This window comes from Schistocerca cancellata, chromosome 3 (assembly GCF_023864275.1).
Source record: "Schistocerca cancellata isolate TAMUIC-IGC-003103 chromosome 3, iqSchCanc2.1, whole genome shotgun sequence".
NCBI classification, from domain to species: domain Eukaryota; kingdom Metazoa; phylum Arthropoda; class Insecta; order Orthoptera; family Acrididae; genus Schistocerca; species Schistocerca cancellata.
In genome coordinates, this window is record NC_064628.1 from 284,624,687 (window position 1) to 284,646,571 (window position 21,885).

Here is a 21,885-nt window from a genome sequence, read left to right on the forward strand (position 1 = left end):
GTACCAGGCCGAATAAGCTTCGCTGCCATCCTTAGCCTGGTGTTCTTCCCACGGTGTGGCCAGGGAGGAAAGGGGGGGGGGGATGATTTGGGGTCATATTTCTTAGCATTGACGTTAAACCTTGACAGCTTAGAGACTGCTAGTGTTTGACCACCAGCAAGAGATGACATACTATGCTTCATGGCGTGTCATCCGCCCTGATGCCACCCACTCCGACCAGGGTCCTCCCTGTGGGCGCCACCTAGCTGCACCAAAGGCCACCTGACAGGATGGCCATTGCCAAGAGTCTCAATGCCCCAGGGTGACGGACATCTACTCCTTGGTATACGTGGGCAGTTAACAGTACAGGCATAAGCAGAGCAATCCCTGTGTGGTCAGGGGGCTACAACCAACAGGGTACTTGGCAGCCCCACCACAACGGGCTGGCTACCGTGCTGGATATCAGGCACAAACGAGCTAAGAAGTCCATTATCGTCGACAGCGCAGAAAGCAATACTGCTCAGAGGATGTAGGAAAACGCACCCAGGAGGGTGACCTCACCCATCAGCTGGAGAATGAGTGGAAGTGCAGATCCACGTCGAAGAAGGATGTGAGATGTCTCAGCGCATGTTGGACACTATGCACCATGTGAGGCCTCCTTCCTCAATTGGCTCACTCTTCGAGATAATTTTGAAAAATGGAGGTCAAAACCTACAGGCCGAAACATGTGAAAGTCCTTTTAGTCGCCTCTTACAATAGGCAGGAGAATCTCACCTGGGAATGTCTCGTGCAGGTAGTGCATGGAATGTAAACAGCCCAATGGTGACTGCAGATACAGATTCCATATTTCCAGCTACAGGTTCCTTATATCAAAACTTTCAGAATTTCATCCTCTATCTTCTCCCAATTTTTTTTTAAAAAATCATTGTGTAACACCCTGCATATACAAAAAACAATGAAATTATTTCAGTTTATAATATCACAATCCTTGTATTGGTGAATTTTTGTCACAAAGCTGTGAATTACAATAAAAGTGTTCAAGCAATTTACAGGAATGCTGCCAGTCGATGTCATTGCCAACTGCCAATATTTCAACAGATGCACACCATTATTTTCAAGGCAGCAGTAAGGTCTATCAAGGGAATTTAAAACCTCAGTTTGCAGAGCAATTCCAGAAAGACAAAACACACACACACACACACACACACACACACACACACACACACACACACACCAAACATCTGAACCATCCCACAACCAAAGATGACTGATTTTGGAAGGTGTCAATAGTGGAAATCAATAACCAGTGCACGAAGTAGCATTAACTCCGTCACTCTGTTTTTGACATGGGAGAAAGTAGGATTCCAAGCAAAATTTAAATAAAAACTTGCATCTCTGCTGTTGCAGAACTCTGTTTTGACACTGGTCATTCTACGGAATATAACACAGAGATTCTGGCATGCACCTTCAGCTATTAGGCTAGTGTTATTAAGGAAGCAGTTTAAACTAAATTAACAACCTTATAAATACAGAATGAGGTTTTTGTTAGAATTCTGCATGGAATCCTGCTCTCTCTCTCTCTCTCTCTCTCTCTCTCTCTCTCTCTCTCGTTAAAAAAGGGGGGGGGGGGGAGGGAGGGAGTTAATGCTACCTCACTTGTCAGTTATTAATTTTTCACAATCGATAACTTCTGAGAGAGAGAGAGAGAGAGAGAGAGAGAGAGAGAGAGAGAGAGAGAGAGAGAGAGAGTCTTTCTGGGACTGCTCTGCAAAAAGATTTTAAAGTCCCTAACACACCACTTACTTGCTGCAGTTTAGCCTGAAAATGACAGGGTTTGCGCCTGTCAAAATATTGGTGATGATGGGTGTCACTTGGTTGCATTTCCTGAAGTTACTTTAACATTGTACATTCTGGGAGAAACTCTCACCAAATATCTCGTTAAATTATTTGGAATACATAGTGGAGAATAGCCAAGTAGCAGAAACAAAAAGTTGACACAGGTGCACCAATTACATAACAGGAACAAGCTAACCTGGCCATAGTTAATGCTTAATTTCAAATTTTCGTCTTAAAAGAACAAGAGCAGGAATTGTGGTTATTCAGTACAACTTACCTATTTCACAATGTGCACTGTGCATCAGGCTTCAAACCACTAATGTCTGGTCGATGTGAAGGCTGCAAACCAACCAAACTGCCAGCACCTGATGTTGCTGGTGTAAAATCGCCCACTGGAGTAACTGCTGAACATGCACCACCAACACCCAGCACCCCTGAACTGCCTGGTAGTAGACCAACAGATACTGTTGTCCTGATGTTCATTGCTGCCATTCGCCTTTGTAGTTGATCTACCTGCTGAATTTTATGCTGCTTCAGCGTATGTTTGATGTTGGGACAGAATGGCACTGAACATTTTGGTTCCTGCAAAAATTAATTGGTAGAAGTGCTACAGCAATATTTACCTCAGCAAAATGTTTTTAGAGGGTTTAGTTTTGTGTTTCTTACAATACTGTAAAAGCACTGTCTTGAGAGTTAAATAAAAAATACTGAAATTAATGTATATGAAGCAGTTCATTACTCAACTGATCACATTAATTCGTATCGCTTGTCACTAATTAAATGAAACAAGCTTTAATGTTTTGCATTCAAAAACATTCATAAGGCGAAGTAAGAAGAACAATGAGGATTTTCATACTGCCCGACATAATTGCACTCGTCATAGTATCATTGACAAGAAAATCAATAACTATTACTTTTTTTATACCTCAGTACTCCCAACTTTGACTTTAAACAGAGCTCACAACTTCATTAACAATAAAAATCCCTATAACAGGTCAAATAGAGAAAAATAATCTATGCCAGTAGATAAACGTTATTCCTCATGAACATGCTAGAAGGCCTGCAATTTGTTTTCTTAAAGCTTTCTATCATTGTTCTCTAAAACTTCAAATGACCAGGCTTATCAGTATTTTCAGCATTAGGTAAAAGAAACTTTCACAATAAAGATATTCCCATTACTGTTTGTAAAAACGTTTCTAGCAGTATGGAGAAATTTCCGTGTGAGTAGGATTAAAACTTTAGTTCCTGTTCCAAAATGTTCCACAACGCATCATTGCTGATACTGCAGAAATTCTGTCTACAGGGATCGAAACTTACAATTAACAGATGAAAATTTGCTATGAACACAAACCTGTGAACTGTTTAAAATGTCTTCCAGGATCTCTCTTAACTACAAGCAATTCCATATTTCACATCAATATCTCAAATTTTCTCATAGGCTCCCTAGTACTTTTTAACAAGCTTCACTCATTGAGTCTTTTTGATTTTGATTATTCTGGCTATTACAGTTATTCTTGTATTAAGTTTTCCAGTTAACTAAAGTCCGCACCATGTAGGAAGGCTGCCCCATTTTCAGCCTCTCTGCACATCCCCTTCTCTTTCTGAGTGGCTTGTTATAGCTAGACAGTGAGAATCTTTCTCCTGCATGCTGCACTGCTGCTGTACTTTGCAACAACTGAATTTTTCTTTCACCTGTCAGTGTTTTCCTTTTCTTCCTTGTAAGGATATAGCTGTGAATGTGTATCTGTAAAAAAAAAAAAAAAAAAAAAACAATTCAACTAATGGTAATAAATGTGAAATGGACTGCACAAGCACGTGGTGTTGAAATGAGAACTATGAAGCGAATTGTAAACTAACGTCCAGAGCTGTGGTAACTGTATGAAAAATTAGTTTCATGTCACCTGGAAAGCATCAATATCGCAATAAACTGACAACACAAATGGATGGTTCTGACAACAATGTTTTAAAGCACTCCTTGTGAATGTTTAATACACTATATGACAAAAACTTGTTACAATTGCATGTGAGAAAATTGGCTTCAAAGTTAGCACTCCGTCAATGTAAAGAATTTTGAAAGACATGTTAAGAAGAGTGTTTTTTGTTGAAACAAGTGATATGGGTACAGCATAAACCACATCCATATAAAGATGGACAGTGCATGAGAAGGAGGTAGTTCAACAGTGTATTACTTTAATGAAACATAGGTGAATCAGAATTCCAGGACAACCTGCTGGAAGATAAGTGATGGTAGTGTCAGTTCTAAAGTTCCTATAGGAGTAGGTTCTTGGATAATTATCCTGTGTGTTGACTACTTCTGGTGTCATTCCTGACAGTAAATTTTTATTTAGGTATAAGAAAAACAGTGACTACCAGTCGAAATGAAAACTGTCAGTTCTGTAAAGTGCTTCACTGAAGAATTCTTACCATGCCTTGCTTCGAAGTCACTCACTGTAATGTACCATGCCGGTTATCATTCAGCTGTTACAGAGAAAACGTAAAACACACACACCATGAAAGTGGATATTTTGCTCTGGGTTAAAAATAAATATATTTCGCACAGACTAGTGCCAAACTTATGTGGTTTGTTAATGTACACATCATGTGACAGAACGTACAAACCTGAATTTGCTGTATGTGAATGTGGTCACATAGTTTTGTGTTTACCCACATGTCAATGTCAGTATAGTCCCATGGAATTAATTTGGGCAAAGGCTAAAGGATATGTGAAAGAAAATTCACAGTAACAGACACAATCATTTGTGTATGAAGCAAGAGAGAACACTACCTACAGTCTGTATAGCACGCTGAAAAGCTTCAGGAAGAAGACTTTAATAGTAAGGTTAAAATGAATATAAGCCTTGAACATATCATCATAAATTTACTAACATATTGTTCACACACACTCAGATAGTAGTGACGATGGTATTATGATGTACACTTTGAAACAAAGTAAAGTAATAATGTTTTTTACTTTTAAGGACTCAGGTTTTAAAAAATGTGTCTGTCAGCATATAAATTGCATAATTAATAATGAGACTTCCCTAGTCTTTATTGATTAGGAATTTGTATCATGTGAAGTATACAGACTATAATGTTCAACACACTGCCAAAAAAGAAGTTAAGCTTTTTCCAGCATGTTGTCTGCTTTAATAAAACAGCCGGATAAATTTGTCAAGATACCTGATATTACCAGAAGTAAACCCCTGTGATTTTCAAAGCATGAAATTGGAAGTGCCTTAAAATTACCATTGAGATGTCAGTTGTTTTTGATGGTATCAATCAGCATTCCCTTGAGTAATTTGCACAACATTCTGCTTGTTCAACAGATTATACATGCAGTCTCTCACTGTAATGTCAAAGAAATTAGCTTACAGTCACATCACCTGTTGACAGTGAAAAATCTGACAACTTACTGACCATTTTTATGATATTCTTCTGCGACCTAAGCAAGGCCTTCGACTGTGTTGAGCACATGCCACTACTAGAGAAACTAGAATTCTACGGCATCAAAGAAAACAGTCTCAGACTATTAAAAGCTTATCTCAACAACCGTAAACAGGTAGTTTGTGTTGGTAAGGAAATGTCAAACATAGAAAATGTTGAAGTAGGTGTGCCTCAGGGATCTGTACTGGGGCCCTTCCTGTTTCTGATAATGATCAATGACCTCCCCTCGTTTATTAGATCCACCACTGTATTGTACGCAGATGATACGACTTTTCTCCATAGCAGTAACAATCTTAATGATCTTAAAACCTGTGCTGAAACTACACTCACTCATGCAGCATATTGGTTCAGAGCAAATGGTTTCCTGCTAAATGAAAATAAAACTCAGCAGATAATCTTCACTCTAAGAGAAAAGCCACTATCTAATGACCCTAGTTCTGTTAAATTCCTGGGAGTTTATTTAGATGAAAAGTTATCCTGGGGCCAACATGTAAACTATATTAGTAGTAAACTATCTAGAGTAATTTATTTATTAAGACAACTCAGAAATTGTGTACCTGAAACATACATCAGATCATCTTATTTTGCATTTTTCCAGAGTATAATATCCTATGGCATTATCTTGTGGGGTAACTGTAGTCATATACATGACATCCTATTATTGCAGAAGAAAGTCATTAGGATAATTACAAATTCTTCACATAAGGCTCACTGCAAACCCTTATTTACTAAACAAAAAATTATGACTGTAATAAACCTCTATATATACAATGTCTTAATCTTTACGAAGAAGAACCTACAAGATGTGAAACGTAGAGAAAATGTACATTGTTACAACACAAGAAGCATCAAACACATATACACGCCTTACCACATACTATCAAAGTCAATAAATAGCTATGAAGTCACAGGACACAAGCTATTTAATAAGCTGCCATATGCCATACAGGATCTTCCTGAACACACATTCAAAGAAAGACTGCATGAATGGTTTATTGCCCACCCGTTCTATGATATCAATGAATTCTTCAACTGTAAAATGCAGTAATCCAACAGATGACCCACTGTACATTTATTGTAATATAAGCTAAAATATTTCAGTAGTCAATACCTTATCACACTGTATTATAAATTGTAACTTCATTTGACGTTGTCAATTGCTGTAATGGCCTAAAGACAATAAAATCTTTATTATTATTATTATTATTATTATTATTATTAGTTTTTTCTACCAGTAATTATTTTTTACACTCAGTGATTACAATTAATTACAAATACACCTACAAACACACCTTACACACATTTTTAAAAGTTTTTTGGAGTACAAGCAGTTACCAAGCAAACGATTTCAGTTTGTGCTTGAAGTAAATTTTGTTTAAATCACAATAAATGACAATTTTTGCAAGCAGCTTCAATGACCTTGTCATTAAATGACTCCCAATGTCATGTGGACTAAAGCTATGGAGCAACGGACACAATGTCAACAAGACACAACGTCGACAAGATGTGAAGTAAGGCTTCTCACAAGACAATTGATCGAAATCAGTTCCAAAATTTATTATTCCCTTCATAGAACTGAAGGTATCATACAACATACAATAGGCTAATGAACCTCCGGCAATGTGGACTTTGTTCACCCATTCTCTGCTGCCAAGCATGTGCCGGTCATATCCCCTCTACGATTCCTGCCACTCCACCTCTGTGCACAGAAGCACCATCCTATGTGATGCACGCTATAGTAACAGACTGAAAACATCAGCTACTGGGGAATATGGGCAGAAGAAAAGATCACTTGGTGCCTCACACAATCTAAGACTCTAAGTATGTATTAAACAATGTAAGACACTAAGTATGATGTATGTAACAGGAAGAGATTTAAATTGACAAATATCATAGAGAAACAGATTGAGAGCAGAAGCAAATAATTAGGGATTCCATGGGTTGTAGAAGAAGATCTATAATTACCCCTTAACAAAATACCTTCTCTGTCTTCTTCCATTATTAAAATATTTCCCCAAAATCTTGTCCTTATGCACCTGGCAGTTTGCTAATGCAAGAAACTTGTGGATACAATGTAAGTGTTATAGCTGTATGACTATATAAATAATGTTTGTTTCAAGATGTGCAGTGTGAATACAAACAAGCACAATGAATCACCAAACAAAAATTTTTGTAATTAATTAAATGTTGTCCCACAGCTTTTGTGTGTGTGTGTGTGTGTGTGTGTGTGTGTGTGTGTGTGTGTGTGTGTGTGTGTGTGTGTTAGATGCTTGTTGTGACCGACAGCACCAGTCACAAGAACTGTCTAAAAGTAATGAGGCAACATTTAATTAATTTGAAGACCTGGGCATCAACAAAGATCCTGATGCACCTTCCTACACTTAATTTTAAATGTGTACAAACTGCCACACATTTAACAAAACTGATTGCAGACCGCATTCTGTTTCACTGGAATACCTTTACAAAAATGCATTTACCTGGCAATTCTTTGAATGGTAACAGCAAACTGTAACAAGCTGTTTGCATACACTGCAGCCACCTTTTGTCTTACTTTTACATACTTTTGTATGCCGTACAACTCGTTTCATCTTCTGACAGCCGGGCTGGCAACAGTTGAAATTATGGCACTGGCACGCATGTACTAATTTCTGGATGCAACGTTTCATAGAAAGTTTCCGCGCCTCCTGAAAAGACAAAACATTACTTCTCATGTTTCAAATGTTAGTACGAAAAGAACAAAACTATTTTCTACAGAACATCTGATTCCACACACACAATTCCTCCATGGAACTGAAAACTAAATTTCTGCACAACTACTCGCATCACCATAGAACTACTTAGTGGGTGCAACTGAGGAAATTCAGTGTAAGAGTTGAAGTATCATGTTCACTGCTCAACAACATATCTAGATGTTTATCTCTGCTCCTCACCAAGCCCTAGTCACACATAGAGCACGAAGTATCAGCGACCATGCTGTTCATGTGTTGAATGGGGAGGGTGCATGATTATCCGAGTTTGACAAAGGGCAGATTGTGTTGGCCTGGAGGCTCATCAACCGCACGATTTGTCGGCATTCGAGGAATGCTGTGGTGAGCATCGCCACCATGTGGCTAAACCAAGGTGAAACAACATACAAATGTGAGGTCGGGCAGCCACCCTTCATTACAGATGTCATGTGTCATAGGCTCGGCAGACTGCTAAAACAGGACAAGGGGTGAACTGTGGCATAATTAACATCACACTTTAATGCTGGGCAGGCTACAAGTGTGTACACACACTGTGCACCGAACATTCCAAACGAGGGTCTCTGCAGCCGACGAGCCATGCATGTGCCAATGTTAACACCAGTACATCAGCAACTATGACAGAAATGGGCACGTGACCATTGGCACTGGACTTTGGTGCAGTAGCAGAACACTGCATGGTCTGATGAATACCGGTACCTTCATCATGCCGATGGCAGGGGACACCTTGACACCTGTACTGCAGGACAGAGGCAATCTGCTGCAGCTCCATTATGCTCTGGACAACATTCACGTGGGTATCCATGAGTCCAGCGGAGCTCGGGCAAGGCATCATGACAGCCAAGGAGTACCATACACTGGTTGCAGACTACATACACCTCTTCATGATGATTATGTTTCCTGATGACAGTTGAATTTTTCAACAAGATGATGCGCCATGTCACAAGGCTAATAGATTGATGGAATGGTTGGAGAAACAAAGTGGCGAATCCAACTGATGGGCTGGCCCCCCAACTCACCAGATCAGAACCCACCCGACTGAACACATCTGGAATTTACAGGAATTAGATGACTCTGTGTGTATGTGTGGGGGGGGGGGGGGGGGGGGGGGCGGCACTTGCGCAGATGTGGTGGCAACTTCCTCCAGCGACCTACCAAGGCCTCATTGCTTCCATGTGATGACCCATCGCCACTGTTATATGTGACATAGGAGAACATACTGGCTATTTGGTAGGTGGTCATAATGTTGTGGCTGATCAGTGTACATTCACATTACACAGTCCAATGTAAATGAGTTGCTCATTTCTAAAACGTCATTTATTAAATTTTTGTGGAACTTGAGTTATTGTTACTACGGCATTCATCAATTTTTTTTACTTCATATTAAACTACGGTTTTTGTTCAAAACATCCTTTAAACCATTACAATTTAATAACAAAATTCTGAAATATGCCTATTTAGTTTCAGAATGTCCCTTATCCAATCCAATATGGCCAGCTTACCTTCCGTTAATTTTTGTAACAAAAAAACCAATATCCTTTGCCTTTTTCTAAGCAATGGTTTTTTTCCAAAAGTGACTTACACACAGTGCAACTACCAACCATTTTAAGAAATAGGATAATTTAAAATCATTATGTAGGGTATTTTTCCATTGAAACATGTTGTTGTGGAACTGGCTGTCAGCTGAAGCTAAGTTTTGTTTACTGTTGACAATAGGTTATGTTTTTTGTTTATTGTGAAGTTGGCACTTGTTTTGTGTGTTCACCATGGCATTTTTGCTAGTTTTTACTGTCAAAATTCTTACCAATAATAGAAATTAGTCTGTTTTTAAGTGTTGTTCTGCATTTAAAGTGAGTTTCTTGTTTTAAAAGTGTACTGTACAGGCAGCATTATAGGACTAAGAGTTGATAAACTTTGTGGTTAACCAATGGAGGAACTACAACCTCAAACTACTGATCTAACTTCTGAACGACAGGTTATGGAGGGACCGAAGATAACTCCATGAGAAGAACAAAGGAAGGAAAGGTATAAAGGATCCAGATAAATGGAAAAAGACAATAGAGAAGTGGAAGCTCTACACATCAAAGACTTTGCCAAGACTGCCACAGTGCCTTCATTCTGATCAAGTTTTTAAGTGTTATCTGCTTACAATGCAAGATGTTTGTAAGTTTCATGGAGGCTTTTATTCTTTTAAGAATAAAACTGATCAGGATAACTACATACTTAAATATACTGTGAGTGAAACACCTAAACGGAGGAGAACTAATGAAGATAAATGGAAACAAATCACTGAAAACTGGAATCGCTGTCTAATCCTACATACCAAATCTGGAAACACTTCTTTGGTTCGGGCAGGCCTATGTAGGAAATTCTTTTGTGGCATACTTGATATTAGTGAGAAAAGAGCTTAACAAGTTTGTAAGAGACATTTCCACTCCAGAAATCTAGCTGTAGACCATAAGTAAAAGCTGTTTGACACTAAAAGGCATTCTATAAAGTCATTTATAGAGAGCTTCTGCCCACTTGAAAAACATTATTGCAGAAACACCAGAATTACAAGGTAGTATTTTTCGAGGCTTCTTTCAATAAGTAAGTTTCACGAGGGTTACAAAGTAGAAAGTGATATTCAAGTTCCATATTCATATTTTTATGAAATATTTGTAAAAGATTATAACTTAAGCTTTGGCTCTCCTGCTGTGGACTAGTGCTCCAAATACATCCAGTTTCAGCTGAAATTAGACAGCAGGGACAAATAGGTTAAAATTGATTTCAATCTCCACAAAAAGAGGACAGAAGCATTCTTTAATTTACTGAAAACTGAAAATGAAATCACCCTATCCTTCGACTGCCTAAAGAATTTGGTTTTACCCAAAATCCTTGATGAGGCAGCTTACTATAGTGGACAGTTCTATTTATTTTACTATCTGCCAAGGTACATTACTGGACAGAATCAAGACTTCAAAAAAGGTTCAAATGAAATTGCATTTTTCATAGGCTAAAAAATACTTGCTTAAAGGAGTGACCACGGTAAGGCTTTTTGCAGATGGTTGTGGAGGACAAAACCGGAACAGTTTAGTTCAATGATGATTATGTTTCAATACTGGTTGGTAAATGAAGCACCGCCAAATATTAAAGGAGGAGGAGGAGATTAGTGTTTAACGTCCCGTCGACAACGAGGTCATTAGAGACGGAGTGCAAGCTTGGGTGAGGGAAGGATGGGGAAGGAAATCGGCCGTGCCCTTTCAAAGGAACCATCCCGGCATTTGCCTGAAGCGATTGAGGGAAATCACGGAAAACCTAAATCAGGATGGCCGGAGACGGGATTGAACTGTCGTCCTCCCGAATGCGAGTCCAGTGTGCCAAGTATTAAAGACACTGTTTTAGTATTCCCTGTACTAGGTCATTCACATATGCCACCTGATTGTGCCTTAGACTGAACTGACAAGGAAATTCAAACTTATGACATTATTAAGCCTGAGAAATACATTGACATCTTTAAGGAATGTGAATCTGTTTTCAGTATGACTGAGACCTGTAATATTTTTGACTGGAAGGAGGTATGTGAAAATTACCAAAAGAGGCCTGGAAATTGGCACTTTAAAATGTCAACTGCTAAAAGATTTATTATAATGCTAGGCAATGTGCCAACCTGTGAAGTACTTGTTGCAGGTGAACCTTGGTATAACACCAATCTCGGACAGGCAAAAAAAGTACTCAAACCTGGATTTAAAATTCAAAAACTTTGAACTACCGTTAGTACTACCTGGAGTAACAGTAAAAGAGCTGAAAGTGAAAGATGTCAACAAGCTTCTGACTCTTCACTTTGGGGAAAACTGGTCTCAAAATGAAGATCTGGCCTTCTACAAAAAATAATATATTCAATCCAGTACAGAATACACCTGAAGAACAATCTGATGATGAAATCGTCAGTGAACACATGGACGATGAAAATGGCTTTTAATTACTTCACAGTAGTTAAAAGGACAAATCCAAATTTAAAAAGTAAATGTGTGTAGGTTTAATGTAATGTTATTTTCTAATAATTTTCTGGTAAATGTATGTTTCTGTCTTTTTCCCTAACTTAACCAGAAATTATTTCAGTTGTTTAAAAAATACCTACAGACATTGTTTCCACAAAAATTAAATTATATATTTACTAAACAAGTACTGTTTATAATTTTTCCCGTATTTTCTTTTTCAACTGTCTCTTGCCCAAAACTTTAATTTTCAAAATGTCTTCTCCATATCTTTGTTCCAAAAGTCCCTTATCCAAGAGTTTTTTATTTATAACAAAATTTTGAAATCAGTTTTTTTATGATGCTTTTTTTAGTAACAAAAATAGATAACTAAGAAACATGCAGAAAAAAGTTTATACAAGCAACAGAAATTGTTAAATACATTTTTTACTAATTACCGAAATTTCAGCTGATTGAATAAAGGACATTTTAAAACTAAGTGGCTCAAATACTGATACATGCTGACCATTTACAAGTTTTTTATTTTTTCAATCAGAGTAATAACTGGAAGTTGGTAGTGCTCAATCGCCATGTTAATGGCATTTGCCTAAAATTACAATTTGGTTTACAAAGTGTATTGTACTTAGTCAATTTTAAAAACAGATTGGTTCTCATTACTAAACTAGGCAGATATTTATCCAATTTTATCTCCAATATATTTGTCTGTTCCAAGTAGATCAAAATCCTGTTCTTTTGCTCAGGTCAAAAACCCATCTCACATATCAGTAATGCTTCCTACGAAGTATACAAAATCAACACGTGTCATCATCATAACACATTTGCTGTTTCTTATATTGCTACTGAGACTTTCGCATTTTGTCTTCATCAGTCATGCCCGAATCACCATGTCCCAAGTACATTGTTATCAAAGGCAGCCAACAAATTCATTATCTTCTTACGTGCCTCTAGCAACATTCACTTCTGTGTCTATTCAGGCAACTTGGCTGGATCACTCAACAATTGTCTACAATTTACAGATTTAAAGCATGTCAGGGGTGAAGTAGGACCACAACTTTATCTTTTATAAAATAAATGCATTAGGAAAGTCTCCTTTACTGATGGTGACTGGTTTTGGACTTGCGTCCATTCTGAAATCATACTATGGGAACAGAATAACAGCAAATGTTTTAGTACTGATGAAAGTACAGCACGAATATGACATGCATTCATGTTCCATCAGGGCACAAACAACATCAATACCATCTTCGTGACTGAATACTGTTGTGTACACTTGCATGGAACAAACACAGCAAATAATCTAAACAATAAAATAAACAAATGACTCCATAGTGCTTACACAGGCCTTATGATGTCACAAAAGACTTAAGACACAGTCATGATAGCATCTGTAATATTTATTCATATTTACAGCCACCATATTTCTCTTCATTGCATATTTTATGTGCACACTGCTAATTCCAGCCTCTGGCGCTATCACTCGGTAGCTATTGGTGACCTCCAACACCACTACTCTTCGCTTTGCTTATTGTAACTTTGGTGTAGGCCTACACTAACGTATCTGCATTACCATCCAAATTTTTTGCTGTGGTTGTTCCAAGCATACACTCATAACTATATTCAATCATTAGTGAACGTGGCATGTAACCTCGTTTGCATCCTTTTGCAACATTAATTATTGTCATACTCGTGCTGCACCAGTATTACTACTGTAACATCTGCTGTAAATTCTGTTCCTAGGAAGGTTTAAGAATGGACACAAATCCAAAACTAGTCACCATTAATAAAGAAAGAAGACTTTGAAATGCAACTTGAGAAAGTAGTCCATTTACTTTATTAAATTACCTTTGGGTTAGTTATTCGGTCTACCCTCCCAAATCCAAATTCCTCCCTCAGACTCATTCCTCAGTGTGCACAATATCCTTGATTAAATAACTGGATCCAGCACTGAACTGAAGCAACTGCAATAAATCTGCCTGTTTCTTAGAGACAATGTTAACATTCTTAGTGACAATGTTGAAACTGAAAACTAATGTGGAAATTAATTATAAAAGCAAGCGACAACCCTCAAATATGCTTCTTTGGCTGTTTGCATGCAGGAACGATGCACAACGCCCTCCCCCTCTCGAAAAAGCACCACTTTGGTTTCTGAAGCAGGTTTCTAAATATGTATGTAAAAGACGTTTGTTTTTCTTTACTTTGACATGTGGTGAGAAGACTAAATACAAGAAAAAAAGACTGATACAAAGAGAACTGTGGAAAATAATATGAGTAGATACGTGGCTTCATTCAGAGCTTGAAATTTACTATATTTGCTGACCTCTTGAACCCCCCGCCCCCTCAGGTTCAACCAAGTCAAGTCAAGTCAAGAAGACATGAGACTTATTTGACTGCTCTTATCACACTCATACCTGTGAAGCAAGAAATTCCAGAATACTATACTTCTTTTGCTATAAATCTCAACTGACTTCTTACTGTACATCATTCAAGATATATGAATGCAATAGACCTTCAATAGTGTTCATGTCCAATTATAAAGGAAGTTCCAGGAGGAATGGTCAGTATTCGGGATATGACAGGAACGATAATTTTACACAAAAAGTCTTGTAAGCTTGGTTTCTAAATCGCATACCATAAGAACTATGAGCAGTTGTTCTGTAGAAGAGATGAGTTTCACAGAAGTGAAGAGTGAACAAGGGCTGATAGCTCTTAAGCCATACATTTTTAATTCATGTTTCCTCAGTCACTCAGAGAGGTTATTGAGTATTACATATCCTTTTCCAAACTGAGGATCTCTCATTACTGAAGCCTCCACAGTTCATATAAAAGACATTTTCTTAAGATCTTCACTGTGAACAAAATGATGAACAATTTCTTCCCATGAGAGAATCACATTAATGTGCTGTAGAAAACTCAACAGCTAAAGTTATGAATTGGAACCTCCTTGTGCCCTGCAATCTTGATTGTGGTAACAGACTGATCTAGTACAGCCCAAGGTCTAGGTTCAGTTGGAAGGTGGCAATTGGTTGAGAGTTGGTGACACTAACGAATCTGAAAGCAGAAAACCTGGTTGTGGTAAGAAATTGACTAGTAACACAGCTTCATGCTTACATCTGTACCACATATACAAGGGGGAGCGTTCAATATGTAACTAACTCTGCTTAAAAGTATTAAAAACTTCCAATAAGTCATTTAGATATCAGTGGTAACAGAATTAAGTATCTTAAAGATATCCACTTAACAACAGGCAGAATTTGGAAATTGATTTCATTTTAAATTCACACAGAATCATTGTAAGGATCAAAATTTTATTTTGATGCTCTATACACAGGTTTTTTGACAAGCTAAAAATGCTCACACATACAGCTTTCTTCATTAGCTTGAGAAGGAATTATTTTTGTCTAGCATTCAAGGGTTATCCTTAATCTCAACTAAGAGGAATAATCATACCAAGAGAGAAATAAGAAAGAACTCTGAACACATACAGTACTATTAAGGCTATTTCACTGCCACTAATACATCTGCTTTAAGCATTCAATTTCAGTATGAAGAAAGTAAGGCAAATTTGTTTCAAAGCAATAAAAATTAAAGAAAATACATAAAATTCTATCAGTTTGTCCTCTGTTCATTAATAATAGTTGAAAGGCATTCCTTATTTGGGGTAGGGGAGAGAAAAAGTGTTTGAAGGCGTGTAATGCTCGAATATCAACATTCATGTAGAAACCTGTGATCTAACCACTGCTTCTCTGTATGTTTATTCCTTACTAAAATTTGTTGCAAGAAATACATCTCTCAGTAGTTCAATACATAATATAAATAGTAGGAATATGGACACACTACATTACTACCTAAAATCACTTACCGTAGTCCAAAAAGGGGTCCAATTTAAAGGAACACATATTTTCAATTAATTGCCAGCAACCACTAAAAACTTGGTTTCGGCTAAAGCACAGTTTATATGGAGTTTGAAAGACTTTTTGATAGGCCACACCCTCTACCCTATAGATGAGTATCTTAACAGAGGCTGTTAGACTATCTTAACCAAAAATGTCATATTTCAGTTTTGACAGCATTTAGTCACAAGTCAAGATTAGGCATTTTGTGTATGATAAATTTATTAAAACGGCATAACTTTATTCCATTTTGACAGTGTATTAATTCTGTATAGATCAGCAGTTCTAGCTTACTATAACATATTCACCTATTCCGACAATCTGACAAATGATCATGGTAGTGAGGAAATACAGAAGCGTCCGATCTTACCCGTCGGCTTTGACCCATGACGTCACAAATATGGCGGAAACGACCATAAACGACAATTCCAATATGGCGGATATAAAAACATTGCATACGTATTATAAACACTGAAATACACAGGTTTCACAAAAAGCCTAATGACTCTAACGGGACAAGCGTGGGAAATTGGGGGTTTTTGGGTGGGGAGAAACTAAATATACACAAATGTAGCCACCGACCGCCATACAACACCACGCAAAACGACGAAAAAAATCGACATCACAAAACTGACCAAATACCAAAAAACACATTCGTATCCGGAATCACACTTCCCTTGACCTATATAGATCTACAGTAACTCCCGATCCCATAAATTGGGATCGAACACTTCCCTTGACCTATATAGCTCAACAGAACCTCCCGATCACATCCCCCAATACAAAACTCAAAAAACACCACAAACCATAGCAAACAAACACTTCCCTTAAACCTACATACATCTACAACAGCTCCCGATCTCATAAATTAGAATCGAACACTTCCCTTGACCTACACTCCTGGAAATTGAAATAAGAACACCGTGAATTCATTGTCCCAGGAAGGGGAAACTTTATTGACACATTCCTGGGGTCAGATACATCACATGATCACACTGACAGAACCACAGGCACATAGACACAGGAAACAGAGCATGCACAATGTCGGCACTAGTACAGTGTATATCCACCTTTCGCAGCAATGCAGGCTGCTATTCTCCCATGGAGACGATCGTAGAGATGCTGGATGTAGTCCTGTGGAACGGCTTGCTATGCCATTTCCACCTGGCGCCTCAGTTGGACCAGCGTTCGTGCTGGACGTGCAGACCGCGTGAGACGACGCTTCATCCAGTCCCAAACATGCTCAATGGGGGACAGATCCGGAGATCTTGCTGGCCAGGGTAGTTGACTTACACCTTCTAGAGCACGTTGGGTGGCACGGGATACATGCGGACGTGCATTGTCCTGTTGGAACAGCAAGTTCCCTTGCCGGTCCAGGAATGGTAGAACGATGGGTTCGATGACGGTTTGGATGTACCGTGCACTATTCAGTGTCCCCTCGACGATCACCAGTGGTGTACGGCCAGTGTAGGAGATCGCTCCCCACACCATGATGCCGGGTGTTTGCCCTGTGTGCCTCGGTCGTATGCAGTCCTGATTGTGGCGCTCACCTGCACGGCGCCAAACACGCATACGACCATCATTGGCACCAAGGCAGAAGCGACTCTCATCGCTGAAGACGACACGTCTCCATTCGTCCCTCCATTCACGCCTGTCGCGACACCACTGGAGGCGGGCTGCACGATGTTGGGGCGTGAGCGGAAGACGGCCTAACGGTGTGCGGGACCGTAGCCCAGCTTCATGGAGACGGTTGCGAATGGTCCTCGCCGATACCCCAGGAGCAACAGTGTCCCTAATTTGCTGGGAAGTGGCGGTGCGGTCCCCTACGGCACTGCGTAGGATCCTACGGTCTTGGCGTGCATCTGTGCGTCGCTGCGGTCCGGTCCCAGATCGACGGGCACGTGCACCTTCCGCCGACCACTGGCGACAACATCGATGTACTGTGGAGACCTCACGCCCCACGTGTTGAGCAATTCGGCGGTATGTCCACCCGGCCTCCCGCATGCCCACTATACGCCCTCGCTCAAAGTCCGTCAACTGCACATACGGTTCACGTCCACGCTGTCGCGGCATGCTACCAGTGTTAAAGACTGCGATGGAGCTCCGTATGCCACGGCAAACTGGCTGACACTGACGGCGGCGGTGCACAAATGCTGCGCAGCTAGCGCCATTCGACGGCCAACACCGCGGTTCCTGGTGTGTCCGCTGTGTCGTGCGTGTGATCATTGCTTGTACAGCCCTCTCGCAGTGTCCGGAGCAAGTATGGTGGGTCTGACACACCGGTGTCAATGTGTTTTTTTTTCCATTTCCAGGAGTGTATATAGCTCAACAGAATCTCCCGATCCCATCCACCAATACAAAAATCAAAAAACACCACAAACCATAGCAAACAAACATAGCTGTAGAAATTTGATCAGCTCTAACGGTGTCTCGCCCATCATCGCCCTCAACCGAGCACTATTCATGCAGTCTTTCATATCCATTCCTGAACAAAAAACCACAACCGAATACACTCAATAACAAACTCACCCGACATACAGCAATTATCATTACATTAACCATCACACAAAACCGTTAACTCACTAATACAAATTCCGCTTCAAAACCACGAACACAGCACTCACCACTGAGCAACAGCAAACTGGCCCCAACACACCAAACAAACGAAAACCATGAACACACCACCAGAGGGCACAACAAACACCAACACGACATCTACAAACACGCCACAATCACAAACCAAACTCCGCGCCGTAATGACGTCACACACCACAACACGCTTATGTCACGGGTCTGACAAATGATCATGGTAGTGAATGTTATATTCAAACGTTTTATTCATTTATTTTTGTTATACTTTGTCATGTTTCACATTCACGAGAATCTTTCTCATTTTTGGGTCTACAGAATGAAAAAATTTTGATCTGATTCACCATGCTACTTTTGTTTATAGGCACATTGTTTTGGCTTCTAATTTTAATACAGCGAAGATAGATTTGGACGTACCTGAGGATAGGCTTTCTTCAAATTTGAATACGAGATGTCATCATCCATACCGCGTCTCTCCATGCTATAAGGATGTCCATTTTTCTCATAGCACTGGACACACAGGTCAAAATCCTATGGTAAATAACATAAATTGGTGTGAGGAAACTATTTGATATTAAAAGGAAAACCAAAACACATCTGTGGAATAAGCTAAAACACTTACATCACAAACATTGCAGTGGTAACGTGTTTCTACATGATCCTTACAGTTCCTGAAAGTACATTCAAATGCAGCTTGAGCTTGGTTATGAAGTTCATTACGCATTGACATTGTGAAGAACTTTGCTGTTCTCAACTATGAAAATTCCTAATGGCATTCACCTGCCATTTTTAAAAATATGCATCTCTCCCATCCATTAGATCACAATTCATAAACGGATCATGATCTTGGATAGGCTGCCATGTGAAAACAGAACGAAATTAAATGCCAATGTCCGAAATTAATGAACTATCACACCAACAAAAAGATCTGATACATTGTGTTAAGCTGGCGGTAGACTTTACAGACACGTAAGTCGTAATTTACGGCCAGCCAGCCCCACGCTACAATCTGTTTGCGCCGATATCTATGCAAACGTCTATGCACACAATACCGTGCTAAAACAGGTCAACTGTTCACATACAAGCTTGTGCACTGCGCAGTGCACTGTGTGCACTGTGCAACCAACATCGAACGATGGACCCTCTATTACCGAGTACACCGATAGATGTCGCTACGGTCAAGCTACCGTGATCCCTTGCGATGGTAGCCATCCTTGGCAGCCCAGGACTACGAGCGAGGGGCGGGGAGTCTGCAACGTGACTTTTGCCTTAAAAGGAAATTTGTTTAACCGTTAGCTACTACGGATGTTGACAGGAACACAATTACTCTGGATGGGTCTCTCAGACATCCTCTTTATTTGTTATGTATAAAACCATTGTCCTGGTGAATATATACAGGGTGGTTCATTGATAGTGACCGGCTCAAATATCTCACGAAATAAGCATCAAACGAAAACACTATAAAGAACGAAACTTGTCTAGCTTAAAGGGGGAAACCAAATGGCGCTATGGTTGGCCCACTAGATGGCGCTCCCACAGTCAAACGCATATCAACTGAGTTTTTTTTTTATAGGAACCCCCATTTTTATTACATATTCGTGTAGTACGTAAAGAAATATGAAAGTTTTAGTTAGACCACTTTTTTCGCTTTGCCGGCCGGAGTGGCCGAGCGGCTCTAGGCGCCAAAGTCTGGAATCGCGCGACCGCTACGGTCGCAGGTCCGAATCCTGCCTAGGGCATGGATGTGTGTGATGTCCTTAGGTTAGTTAGGCTTAAGTAGTTCTAAGTTCTAGGGGACTGATGACTTCAGAAGTTAAGTCCCATAGTGTTCATAGCCATTTTAACCTTTTTTTTTCACTTTGTCATAGATGGCGCTGTAATAGTCACAAATTTATAAGTACGTGGTATCACGTAACATTCGGCCAGTGTTTACGGTATTTGCTCCGTGATACATTACCCGTGTTAAAATGAACCGTTTACCAGTTGCGGAAAAGGTCGACAGCGTGTTGATGTATGGCTATTGTGATCGAAATGCGCAACAGGCGTGTGCTATGTATGCTGCTCGGTATCCTGGACGACATCATCCTACTGTCTGGACCGTTTGCCGGATAGTTACGTTATTTAAGGAAACAGGAAGTTTTTAGCCACATGTGAAACGTCAACCACGACCTGCAACAAAAGATGATGCCCAAGTATGTGTTTTAGCTGCTGTCGCGGCTAATTTGCACATCAGTAGCAGACAAACTGCGCGAGAATCAAGAATCTCAAAAACGTCGGTGTTGAGAATGCTACGTCAACATCAATTGCACCCGTACTATATTTCAATGAACCAGGAATTGCATGGCGATGAATTTGAACATCGTGTATAATTCCCCCACTAGGCATGAGAGAAATTACGGGACAATGACAGGTTTTTTGCACGCATGCTATTTAGCAACGAAGCGTCATTCACCAACAGCGGTAACGTAAACCGGCATAATATGCACTATTGGGCAACGGAAAATCCACGATGGCTGCGACAAGTGGAACATCAGCGACCTTGCCGGGTTAATGTAGTGTGCGGCATTATGGGAGGAAGGATAATTGGCCCACATTTTATCGATGGCAATCTAAATGGTGCAATGTATGCTGATTTCCTACGTAATGTTCTACCGATGTTACTACAAGATGTTTCACTGCATGACAGAATGGCGATGTACTTCCAACGCGATGGATGTCCAGCACATAGCTCACGTGCGGTTGAAGCAGTATTGAATAGCATATTTCATGACAGGTGGATTGGTCGTCGAAGCACCGCGCGTTCACCGGATCTGACATCCCCGAATTTCTTTGTGTGGGGAAAGTTGAAGGATATTTGCTATCGTGATCCACCGACAACGTCTGACGACATGCATCAGCGCATTGTCAATGCATGTGCGAACATTAGGGAAGGCGAAGTACTCGCTGTTGAGCGGAATGTCGTTACACGTATTGCCAAATGCATTGAGGTTGACGGACATTATTTTGAGCATTTATTGCATCAAAATGGTTCAAATGGCTCTGAGCACTATGGGACTTAACATCTGTGGTCATCAGTCCCCTAGAACTTAGAACTACTTAAACGTAACTAATCTAAGGACATCACACACATCCATGCCCGAGGTAGGATTCGAACCTGCAACCGTAGCAGCCGCGCGGTTCCGGACTGCGCGCCGAGAACCGCTAGACCACCGCGGCCGGCTTTATTGCATCATTGTGGTATTTACAGGTAATTACACTGTAACAGCATGCGTTCCCAGAAATGATAAGTTCACAAAGTTACATGTATCACATTGGAACAACCGAAATAAAATGTTCAAACGTACCTACGTCCTGTATTTTAATTTAAAAAACCTACCTGTTACCAACGGTTCGTCTAAAATTATGAGCAATATGTTTGTGACTATT

General features: G+C 39.8%; 1 protein-coding gene across 1 annotated transcript; it reads right to left on the reverse strand.

Annotated features, from left to right (window-relative positions):
• Window positions 1-2,097: 2,097 nt before the first annotated feature.
• On the reverse strand, window positions 2,098-19,587 carry LOC126176271 (histone lysine acetyltransferase CREBBP-like). Its single transcript, XM_049923419.1, has 4 exons — window positions 19,082-19,587; window positions 18,877-18,990; window positions 7,737-7,943; window positions 2,098-2,397 (listed from the first exon to the last, which is right to left on the reverse strand). The coding sequence occupies exons 1-4, from the start codon at window positions 19,187-19,189 to the stop codon at window positions 2,098-2,100; spliced, it is 729 nt and encodes a 242-aa protein (XP_049779376.1). The 5' UTR covers window positions 19,190-19,587.
• Between the last annotated feature and the right edge of the window lie 2,298 nt (window positions 19,588-21,885).

Excerpts from the sequence above, each read along its gene's own strand:
- LOC126176271 (XM_049923419.1), bottom strand. The coding sequence starts at position 19,189 with ATGTCAATGCGTAATGAACTTCATAACCAAGCTCAAGCTGCATTTGAA. Across the intron at positions 18,991-19,081 it reads ACCACTGCAATGTTTGTGAT|GATTTTGACCTGTGTGTCCA; the intron begins GTAAGTGTTTTA and ends TATTTACCATAG. Across the intron at positions 7,944-18,876 it reads TGAAGAAAGCCTATCCTCAG|GAGGCGCGGAAACTTTCTAT; the intron begins GTACGTCCAAAT and ends TTGTCTTTTCAG.